This window comes from Rhinopithecus bieti, unplaced genomic scaffold, assembly GCF_001698545.2.
Source record: "Rhinopithecus bieti isolate Rb0 unplaced genomic scaffold, ASM169854v2 scaffold_15769, whole genome shotgun sequence".
In the NCBI taxonomy this organism is placed as follows: Eukaryota; Metazoa; Chordata; class Mammalia; order Primates; family Cercopithecidae; genus Rhinopithecus; species Rhinopithecus bieti.
In genome coordinates, this window is record NW_016809129.1 from 2,469,948 (window position 1) to 2,481,877 (window position 11,930).

The window sequence follows — 11,930 nt, forward strand, 5'->3', positions numbered from 1 at the left end:
ATTTTTTAGTAGAGACGGGGTTTCACCGTATTAGCCAGGATGGTCTCGATCTCCTGACCTCATGATCCGCCCGTCTCGGCCTCCCAAAGTGCTGGGATTACAGGCTTGAGCCACCGCGCCCGGCCAGCATTACTCTTAAAATCAGCTACAGAATCTTATTATTGGTAATCAAGTGATATTTTGAATAAGGGATCAAGAAATGACATGGGAGATTTTTCATTTCAATATTACACTTACGGGACAAACGCCAACATTTCATGTCTAATTCTATAATATCAGCAAGGTACATGTATATAGTTACTGTGATTACATGACATATTTATTTTAAAAATCAGTCTTGGCCGGGTGCGGTGGCTCACACTTGTAATCCCAGCATTTTGGGAGGCCAAGGCGGGTGGACCACCTGAGGTCAGGAGTTCGAGACCAGCCTGGCCAACATAGTGAAATCCCGTCTCTACCAAAAATACAAAAAAAATTAGCCGGGCATGGTGGCTCACGCCTGTAATCCCAGATACTAGGGAGGCTGAGGCAGGAGAATCACCTGAACCCGGGAGGCAGAGGTTGCAGTGAGCTGAGACCACAACACTGCACTCCAGACTGGGCAACGAGAACCAAACTCTGTCTCAAAAAAAAAAAAATTAATTTTTTAAAAAACAAAAATCAGATTGTAATTATATTTTTTCTAAAAATCTGGAAAGGGCTGAAATTCTCATCAGGCTGTATGCCAACTCAACCTGCGGGATTCCAAGACTCAGAAATGTGAAATTCTCCCGCTCCCACATCTACTAAGAGAAGCCCAGTGATCTTCCAAATAGCTCATGATTCTATATACAGTTGCTAAGTCAAGTGACAAAAAAGTATCATGCCATGATGCTCAAAAATGGTAGATACCAAGTGACATCAAGCACTGGCTTACAAAAAGCAGATCTACAAAAGCCAGAAAACAAACTTGCTAAGATATTTCACTCTAAGTATCTGACATATGGCTTGGGGGAGAAGACTGGGTTACCAAAGTAGCCTAACCACTGACCTGGGTTTTACACTGAAAATACCGTATGAGGGACACAGTTAATTAACAAATCATAGGTAAGTATAACATTTTACTGGTTACTCAGACATCATACCTATTAACTCTAACAAGAAGTCTGAGACAAATTCTTGACAAATTTGAAGGCAAATGTACAAGTGTTTACTTATCAAGTTTGAGTAATCAAAAGACTGCTGACACATTATAATATATTGTGACAGGGAAAAATATGTCTTTTTTTTTGAGACGGAGTCTCGCTCTGTTGCCCAGGCTGGAGTGCAGTGGCCGGATCTCAGCACACTGCAAGCTCCGCCTCCCAGGTTCACGCCATTCTCCTGCCTCAGCCTCCCAAGTAGCTGGGACTACAGGCGCCCGCCACCTCGCCCGGCTAGTTTTTTGTATTTTTTAGTAGAGACGGGGTTTCACTGTGTTAGCCAGGATGGTCTCGATCTCCTGACCTCGTGATCCACCCGTCTCGGCCTCCCAAAGTGCTGGGATTACAGGCTTGAGCCACCGCACCCGGCCAAAAATATGTCTTAAAAGAAATTTCGGCCACATACAGTGACTCATGCCTGTAATCCTAGCACTCTGGGAGGCCAAGGCAGGTGGATCACTTGAGTTCACGAGTTCGAGACCAGCCTAGCCAACATGGCAAAACCCCATCTCTACTAAAAATACAAACAAAAATTAGCCAGGCATGGTGGCGAGCACCTGTAATCCCAGCTACTCAGGAGGTTAAGGCAGGAGAATCACTTGAACCCAGGAGGCAGAGGCTGTCGTGAGCCAAGATCACGCCACTGCACTCCAGCCTGGGCAACACAGCAAGACTCAATCTCAAAAAAAAAAAAAAAAAAATTCAAGTATGACATCACTGCTTAAAATGTTAGAAATGTTGACTTGGTTGGATGTTCAAAAAAAAAAAAAGATCAATACTATACTCTTAAGTATCAACAGAACCTTGGAAACAGTTATCCACTAACTTAAACCATGATGGTTTTTACTGTGTTAGTTATCTGTTCTTCAGTAGTGATGGCGGGCTGATAAGAAATGTGGGGCCTAATGTTAATAAATTACTTGCCCTTACACTGTGACATTAATTTCTGAAAAATGCACTAAGTGTGATAACTATTCAACAAAAATCTAGGTAAAGCTGAAACAATGTATAAATTAATATTCTGCCACATTACTTTTGGCTTACCCATTTGCTTAGCTCTTTATTCAGTACCTAATAGAAGTTACATGAACTGACACAATTAAATGTATTCCTGAAAGGATATAGGTCAATACTGACGAATCAGAACTTTCCATCTAAATCAGTTCTGGGAAAGATGATCAACTCTCACTCACAAATAATGAGTTCAGGTTGTCATTTAATAGAATTGCATATACTAATCCTGGTACCAATAGTCTCCCCAGTTAATTTAAGCATCAGGAATAATTTAGGATCCTCTAACAAAGAAAACCAAGACAGTGCTATTTCTAAATGTTCTCAACTCAAAACATCAGAACCCTGGAATACACTGTATTCATTTATAATACTGTCACCTACTATATTTTTATAAGTCTAATTTCTTCAAAATAACGTAGCTAAAAGCAAACTAAAATCCAACACATACCCTATTTTTATTTGACTCTATCAAGTATATGGAAATAATTATTAAAAATTCACTTGAAAAAATTATGCCTTTGTAAAAATAATCCCAAATTACTTGCAGCAAAAAAGCCTAACTAGCAATTATAATAAAACTAACGAAAACAGGGAGTGAAAAAAAGAAATGACAAAACCAACCCCTCCTCGCTGACCATCTACATGTATGGAACGGATGTGATCTGCCAGATCTGGGCTAGAGTTGAAGCAAGCCTGGCACTGGTCCCAACAACAATTATAGGCAATATTTTTGCTTGAAGAAGTAGTGCTTCCTTGTCCATTCATCATTGCTGGAGTTGAACGCCCACTGGAAATTGTGCTGTCTACATCCATTATAGTACTGCTTATGCTACAAAAGAAGAAAAAAGGCTGTGTTATTCCTAGAAATATACTAACATGAATATGATCTTATAAATACTTAAGATTACCACTTGACATTCTGCTCCATGTGAGCAAAGCATAGTAACCATATTCTCCATTAGAAAACAACAATGCTTTGATATTAATTAGTTGGCAATGAAGTACAAATCAAGACAGAAACACGACAGTACCTCAAAATCAGATATGGAATAATTTAAGCAACTTTTGGCAGGCATGAACTCAATACTATATCTTACAGAAAACAAACCACACCCACACCCACACACAGCTTATCACATCTCATCCCTTCCACAGTTCAAAGAAGCATGAGAAAGTAAGAGTTTCCAGCTGTAAATAATACATAATCAAAGGATTATCTTTATGGCTCTGCAAATCACTTGTTGACCTGAAATTTCTTCTAATCATTAATCTGAAAATATAACTGCTGCCACATCCTACTCCTTTTCATATCAAAGAACTGGGGAGATTTTGCAGTATTTTCTCTGCTAAATAAAAAAGCAGAAGAGAGAAAACTGGTCTCTGATTTTCTAAAGTCCAAATAAAAAACCTTTTCCTGGCCCTAAAATTTTATTTTATTTTTTTAACTCATCTCTAGCCATAAAAACAAGACTGAAAATGTCAATCAATCCCTTTTAATTTTTATTTACTAAAGTATTACATATGGCTGGACGTGGTGGATCACTCCTGTAATCCCAGCACTTTGGGAGGCCGAGGCGGGTGGATTACCTGAGGCCAGGAGTTCGAGATCAGCCTGCTCAACATGGCGAAACCCCATTGCTACTAAAAATACAAAAAATTAGCCGGGTGTGGCGGCAAGTGCCGGTAATCCCAGCTACTCAGGAGGCTGAGGCAGGAGAATCTCTTGAACCCCGGAGGCAGAGGTTGGAGTGAGTGGAGATCGCACCACTGCACTCCAGCCTGGTCAACAAGAGCAAAACTCTGTCTCAAAAAATAAAATAAAGTATTACATAGTAGTAACTCTTTTATTTATTAAAAAAAATCATATTATTAGTGGTCAAAATGATCAAAAATTCACATCTTAATAAAATGTACCATACTTTTCCTTAATTTTAAAAGCAATTCACTTAATTTTCTTTTTTCAAAATCTTCTCAATAAATAAATTACATGAAAGTCACTTCAATCGGCCGGGCGCGGTGGCTCAAGCCTGTAATCCCAGCACTTTGGGAGGCCGAGACGGGCGGATCACGAGGTCAGGAGATCGAGACCATCCTGGCTAATACGGTGAAACCCTGTCTCTACTTAAAAATACAAAAAACTAGCCGGGCGACGAGGCGGGCGCCTGTAGTCCCAGCTACTCGGGAGGCTGAGGCAGGAGAATGGCGTGAACCCGGGAGGGGGAGCTTGCAGTGAGCTGAGATCCGGTCACTGCACTCCAGCCTGGGTGGCAGAGCAAGACTCCGTCTCAAAAAAAAAAAAAAAAAAAAAAAAAAAAAAAAGACCCTTCAAATAAAAGGGGAAAGGGAAAGAATTTTTTCACACTAACTCTGTGAAAAGGTGTGTATCTGCTTGTAATTTAAGAAATAACACAAGTCAAGTTGTTAAAATTATATTAACTTTAAAGAAGTATGCTTCCCTCCTGCCAAGTTTTTATCATGGAAAATTTCAAAGACACAAAATATAAGCTAAATCTGAATTCAATTAACATTTTTACCGTATTTGCTATCTGTAATCTGTTTCTCTGAATCATTTCTTATTTTTTCTTTTTTTTTTTTTTTGAGACGGAGTCTCTCTCTGTCACCCAGGTTAGAGCGCAGTGGCCGGATCTCAGCTCACTACAAGCTCCGCCTCCCGGGTTTACGCCATTCTCCTGCCTCAGCCTCCCGAGTAGCTGGGACTACAGGCGCAGGCCACCTCGCCCGGCTAGTTTTTTGTATTTTTTAAGTAGAGACGGGGTTTCACTGTGTTAGCCAGGATGGTCTCGATCTCCTGACCTCGTGATCCACCCGTCTCGGCCTCCCAAAGTGCTGGGATTACAGGCTTGAGCCACCGCGCCCGGCCTCCCTGAATCATTTCAAAGTTGCAGGCATCATGACAGTCAACCACAGCATATACCTTCTTAAAAAAAAGAACATTCAGGCCGGGCGCGGTGGCTCAAGCCTGTAATCCCAGCACTTTGGGAGGCCGAGACGGGCGGATCACGAGGTCAGGAGATCAAGACCATCCTGGCTAACACAGTGAAACCCCGTCTCTACTAAAAAATACAAAAAAAAAACTAGCCGGGCGAGGTGGCAGGCGCCTGTAGTCCCAGCTACTCCGGAGGCTGAGGCAGGAGAATGGCGTGAACCCGGGAGGCGGAGCTTACAGTGTGCTGAGATCCGGCCACTGCACTCCAGCCTGGGCGACAAAGCGAGACTCCGTCTCAAAAAAAAAAAAAATTCAGGCAGGTCACAGTGGCTCATGCCTATAATCCCAGCACTTTGGGAGACTGCAACGGGCAGATCACAAGATCAGGAGATCGAGATCATCCTAGCTAACATGGTGAAAGTCCGTCTCTACTAAAAATACAAAAAATTAGCCAGGCATGGTGGTGTGTGCCTGCAGTCCCAGCTACTCGGGAGGCTGAGGCAGGAGAATGGCGTGAACCCAGGAGGCGGAGATTGCAGTGAGCAGAGATGTGCCACTGCACTCCAGCCTGGGTGACAGAGCTAGACTCCATCTCAAACAAACAAAAAAAAAAAACCGACATTCAGGCTGGGTGCGGGGGCTCACGCCTATAATCCCAGCACTCTGGGAGGCTGAAGGTGGGTGAATCACATGGTCAGGAGTTCAAGACCAGCCTGGTCAAGACCACATCTCTACTAAAAATACAAAAATTAGCTGGGCGTGGTGGCACACGCCTGTAGTCCCAGCTACTCAGGAGGCTGAGGCAGAGAATTGCTTGAACCTGGGAGAAGAAGGCTGCAGTGAGCCAAGATAATACCACTGCACTCCAGCCTGGGTGACAGAGCAAGACTCTGTCTCAAAAACTAAAGAGAACATTCACCTATATACCAATACAACCCATTCACTCACACTGGAGAAAATTTACATGAATTTTGTTAGCTTACGTAAGCTTTATAATGATCTGTGTCTAACATCAAATATACCCACTGTGAGGGGTTAGGGGGACGTTAAGGCAGAATCCTCACTCCGTTGCCACGCCTATAGTGCAGTGGTGCTAACACGGCTCATTGTAACTTTGACCTACCAGGCTCAAGTGATCCTCCTACCTCAGCCTCTTGAGTAGCTGGGCCTACAGGTGTGCACCACTATGGTCAACTAAATTTTTTAAATTTCTGTAAACACGAGGTCTCTTTATGTTGCCCAGGCTGGGCTCAAGCAATCCTCCTGCCTTGACCTCCCAAAGTACTGGGACTACAGGCATAATCCACTGCACCCAGCTAATTTTTTTTTTTTTTTTGTAGAGGCGGAGTCTTGTATTGTTACCCACGCGAGAAACATATCCATTTTAAAAGCAGATATTTTGTAGGATGCTTCAGATATGAAAAATGTCTCGGGTTTTCCTTTAAAGGCTATTCTAGTATCTAAGCTCACCTATCTACCTAGTTAGTTAAACGCAATAAATATATATTTACCTGCCTAGTCAACATAAGATTCTAAATTGCATCTCTAAGGCTTCATTCTAAAACTCTGTAATCTCTGTAAAACTCTCAAATGTGAATAAGTTCTTGAATATCTGAATATGCATATACTGTTTGTTGTTGCAGGACTAACCTTGGGTATGGTGGTTTTGTATACCAAAATACAAATTTTATTTAAACCCTAGAAATTTCAAGTTTCCCTTGGCTGGGCGGTGGCTCACACCTGTAACCCCAGCACTTTGGGAGGCCAAGGAGGGCGGATCACGAGGTCAGGAGATCAAGACCATCCTGACTGACACGGTAAAACCCCATCTCTACTAAAAATAGAAAAAATTAGCCAGGGGTGGTGGCGGGCGCCTGTAGTCCCAGCTACTCCGGAGGCTGCGGCAGGAGAATGGTGTGAACCCAGAAGGCAGAGCTTGCAGTGAGCCAAGAAAGCACCACTGCACTCCAGCCTGGGCAACAGGGAGAGACTACGTCTCAAAAAAAAGGAAATTTCAAGTTTCATGAGGTCCTTAATCCTGAAATGGTCACCTATTTTCCCTATCACTTGCTTTATATATTTTAAAACATTGGACTGTAAAGCACATACTTACATAAACCATACTAATTTAACTCCAAGGCAAATACTAATAATTCTAAGTGAACAACCAATCATAACCAATTTATAAACAATCTCAGGAAAAGTAATAAAACTCAATGAACTAGGCCGGGCGCGGTGGCTCAAGCCTGTAATCCCAGCACTTTGGGAGGCCGAGACGGGCGGATCACGAGGTCAGGAGATCGAGACCATCCTGGCTAACACAGTGAAACCTCGTCTCTACTAAAATACAAAAAACTAGCCGGGCGAGGTGGTGGGCACCTGTAGTCCCAGCTACTTGGGAGGCTGAGGCAGGAGAATGGCGTGAACCCGGGAGGCAGAGCTTGCAGTGAGCTGAGATCCGGCCACTGTACTCCAGCCCAGGCGACAGAGCCAGACTCCGTCTCAAAAAAAAAAAAAAAAAAAAAACTCAATGAACTATCATGGAACAATCTGCAAGGTATAGTTAAGTAAAATAAACACAAGTGCAGGGTAGTAATGTTCCAATTTGCATACCTAAGTGGGGGAGGGAGACAGAGATATAGCTAGTCTCCAAGGGCACAGAAAGATAAATGAAACCTAGTGAATATTTAGGGGAAGGGATGAGTGGGAGAAAAACTTATCTTTCACTGTATACACCCTTTTTATACCATTTTAACCATGTTGTACCTATACTGCTTTTATTAAAAAGTCCAAAATTAGTTGAACATCAAATCAATTTTTTTAACTGGACAAAGTAAGGTTAAGAGAGATTTATACACCTGTGAAACATCATTATGGAATCTATCTACATAGTACTTCATGTACTTTTGCTCATTACCTTTACCAAAGAAAAGGAACCGTATAAAAAAGTCCAAAATCTGGGAAGAGTAAGCATTGTTGAGGCTGTGCGTGATATCACATACTTGAAACAATACTTCATGTGTATGTAGCTCCTGATAAAGACAGCATAATACAAATGTTAAGAGCATGAGCTTTGCCTACCACTGGGGACTAAGCTGTGAATACAATGGTAGACAAGGTGAGAGGCAGGTCCTGGGACACTCAAGACATCCCACACACACAGTCTCCCCTAAGCTGATAAGGGCCAAAGGAAGTTCTGCTTCACCCCTCTTAGGCTCCTCCCACTTCTACGAAATATCCAATCCTAAGACTCCAGGCTCCCTTTTGGCCCCACACCCATGCTACCACCAGTGGTCCTCTCCATTCTCATGATGAAGGCAACAGACCTGATGCAACAGTAGAGGACAGAAAACACAAATGACAGGTAACTTCTGATTGTGACAGGACCCTGAGGTAGACAGGGATTCACAAGAAGCAGTGCCTTTCCTCCTATAAAACGTTACATAACAAGAGACAACTCACCTAAATTTACAGTATTTCTAGGACCATATAGATGTTAAATTTTTTCACACAGTTAATTCCCCTTTTCAATGAACATTTACTGATTTCATGAAACGTGAAGACCTATACAGCCTGATATTTGGAAGAATACCTAAGCCAGACAATACACTCACACTATGCAGATAGCTTAATCTAAAGCAGTATTTCTCAAACGTTCATGTATATATAAATCAAAAGGGCCCTTATTAACTGCAGATTCTGATTCAGTAGGTTTAGGGTAGGTCCTGAGATAAAGCATGTCTAACAAGTGCCCACCTGATGCTGCTGTGACATTTTGAGCAGTAGGAACCAAAAAGATCTCTCTGACTAGCTTTTTTTTTTTTTTCCCACAACGGGTTTGCCGCCAGAACACAGGTGTTGTGATAACTACCCCTAAAAGCCAAAACGGGAAAAGACTCATATCAACATTGATTTCATTGGACACGTAGATTCAGACAAGTTCACCACTACTGGCCATCTGAACTACAAATGTGGTAGCATCGACAAAAGCAGCACTGAAAAATCTGAGAAGGAGGCTGCTGAGGTGGGAAAATGTTCTTTCAAGTAGGCTTGGGTCTTGGATAAACTGAAAGCTGAGTGTGAATGTGGTATCACCACTGATATCTCCCTGTGGAAATCTGAGACCAGCAAGTACTACGTGAGTATCACTGATGGCCCAGAACACAGAGACTTCATCAAAAACATGGTTACAGGGACATTTCAGGCTGACTGTGCTGTCCTGATTGTTGCTGCTGGTGTTGGTGAATTTGAAGCCGGTATCCCCAAGAAAGGACAAACCTAGGAGCATGCCCTTCTGGCTTACACACTGGGGATGAAACAACTCATAGTTATTGTTAACAAAATGGATTCCACTGAGCCACCCTACAGCCAGAAGAGATATGAGGAAACTGTTAAGGAAGTCGGCACTTACATTAAGAAAATTGGCTACAACCCCAACACAGTAGCATTTGTGCCAATTTCTGGCTGGAATGGTGACAACATGTGGGAGCCAAATGCCTTGGTTCAAGGGATGGAAAACCACCCGTAAGGATGGCAATACCAGTGGAACCACGCTGCCTGAGGCTCTGGACTGCATCCTACCACCAACTCGTCCAACTAACAAGCCCCTTTGCCTGCCTCTCCAGGATGTCTACAGAAAGTGGTGGTATTGGTACTGTTCCTGTTGGCTGAGTGGAGACTGGTGTTCTCAAACCTGGTATGGTGGTCACCTTTGCTCCAGTCAATGTTACAACTGAAGTAAAATCTATCGAAATGCACCATGAAGCTTTGAGGAAAGCTCTTCCTGGAGACAATATGGGCTTCAATGTCAAGAATGTGTCTGTCAAGGATGTTCATCACAGCAACGATGCTGGTGACAGCAAAAACGACCCACCAATGGAAGCAACTGGCTTCCCTACACAGGTGATTATCCTGAACCATCCAGGCCAAATAAGTGCTGGCTCTGCCCCTGTACTGGATTGCCACATGGCTCACACTGCATGCAAGTTTGCCAAGCTGAAGGAAAAGATTGATCGCTGTTCTGGTGAAAAGCTGGAAGATGGCCCTAACTTCTTGAACTCTGGTGATGCTGCCATTGTTGATATGGATCCTGGCAAGCCCACGTATGTTGAGTGCTCCTCAGACTATCCACCTCTGGGTCGCTTTGCTGTTCATGATATGAGACAGACTGTTGTGGTGGATGTCATCAAAGCAGTGAACAAGAAGGCTGCTTGGGCAAGGTCACCAAATCCGCCCAGAAAGTTCAAAAGGTTAAATGAATATTATCCCTAATATCTGCCACCCTGGTCTTAATCAGTGGTGGAAGAACAGTCCCAGAACTGTTTGTTTCAATTGGCCATTTAAGTTTAGTAGTAAAAGACTGGTTATAACAATGCATTGTAAAACCTTCAGAGGAAAGGAGAATGTTTTGCGGACCACTTTGGTTTTCTTTTTTGCAAGTGGCAGTTTTAAGTTATTAGTTTTAAAATCAGTACTTTTAATGGAAACAACTTGACCAAAATTTGTCATGGAATTTTGAGACCCATTAAAAAAGTTTAATGAGAAAAAAAAATCTCTTTGACTAGTATCGTTACCCAACTGAAACTGACCAAACCATCTAAGAAATTGTTTCATACGGTAAAATGGTAAACCGAATTTTTAAGTTTAAAACACACCTACACACACGTTGTTAGAGATGCCAATGGAATATTTAGGGAGCAACCTGAGATATTTTCAACATCAACAACATTCTCTTTTTCTCTTTTCCCTTAGTTTAGAAACTATCTAGCAGACCAGTTTTCCACCCAACAGCTAGAGCGACCAACTGCATGATTTTATAAAAACAGTGTCATTTGGAAATTCGAAGCCTATCTCACTCATACATCCAGAACAGCCCCATCTTTGAGACTCAAATTACTTCCAGGCAAGTGTCCGCTTGGTGGACGTGACCAGGGCTGATTCTGAACATTGCCAATATTGAGAAAGTTATAAAGATCAGTTTGCTAAACGCCAAGGTGCATGAGCATAGGAAACAATACATGGATGCTTATGTTACCATGACTGAGAAGGACAAAACTATGATCTTAAAGTAACTGAGAAGAGTTCACTAATATGGTTTCTGATTACACATTGCAAGTAATCTTTAAGAAACTACCACTTGCCAAGTGTTGTCTTATTACCAAACAGCAACACAATTTTCTTAAAGGGCTATTGAAATACGACTTCTGCCAGGCGCAGTGGCTCAAGCCTACAATCCCAGCAACTTGGGAGGCTGGAGCGGAAGGATTTCTAGAGGCTGGAACTTCAAGAGCAACTTGGGCAACATAACAAGAGCCTGTCTCTAAAAAGAAAAAGAAAAAAATTAGCTGGGCATGTTGGTACGTGCCTGTAATCCCGGCTACACAGGAGGCTAAGGTGGGAGGATTGCTAGAAGTCCAAGGCCGCAGTGAGCTATGACTGTGCCACTGTACTACAGCCTGGATGACAGAGCAAGATTCTATCTCAAAAAAAAACAACAGGCCGGGCGCGGTGGCTCAAGCCTGTAATCCCAGCACTTTGGGAGGCCGAGACGGGTGGATCACGAGGTCAGGAGATCGAGACCATCCTGGCTAACACGGTGAAACCCCGTCTCTACTAAAATACAAAAAACTAGCCGGGCGAGGTGGCGGGCGCCTGTAGTCCCAGCTACTCGGGAGGCTGAGGCAGGAGAATGGCGTGAACCTGGGAGGCGGAGCTTGCAGTGAGCTGAGATCTGGCCACTGCACTCCAGCCTGGGTGACAGAGTGAGACTCCGTCTCAAAAAAAAAAAA

The 11,930-nt window shown here is 42.9% G+C and overlaps 1 protein-coding gene and 1 pseudogene across 1 annotated transcript in view; one reads left to right on the forward strand and one right to left on the reverse strand.

Moving 5' to 3' along the window:
• The window catches only part of AEBP2 (AE binding protein 2), an 81,250-nt gene that overhangs the window by 53,056 nt on the left and 16,264 nt on the right, over positions 1–11,930 (reverse strand). Inside the window, exon 2 of the mRNA XM_017888627.1 lies at positions 2,817–3,024. Coding sequence (XP_017744116.1) covers positions 2,817–3,024 — 208 coding nt within the window. The remainder of the gene's footprint in view (positions 1–2,816; positions 3,025–11,930) is intronic.
• Positions 8,249–10,400, forward strand: LOC108539714 (putative elongation factor 1-alpha-like 3; annotated as a pseudogene).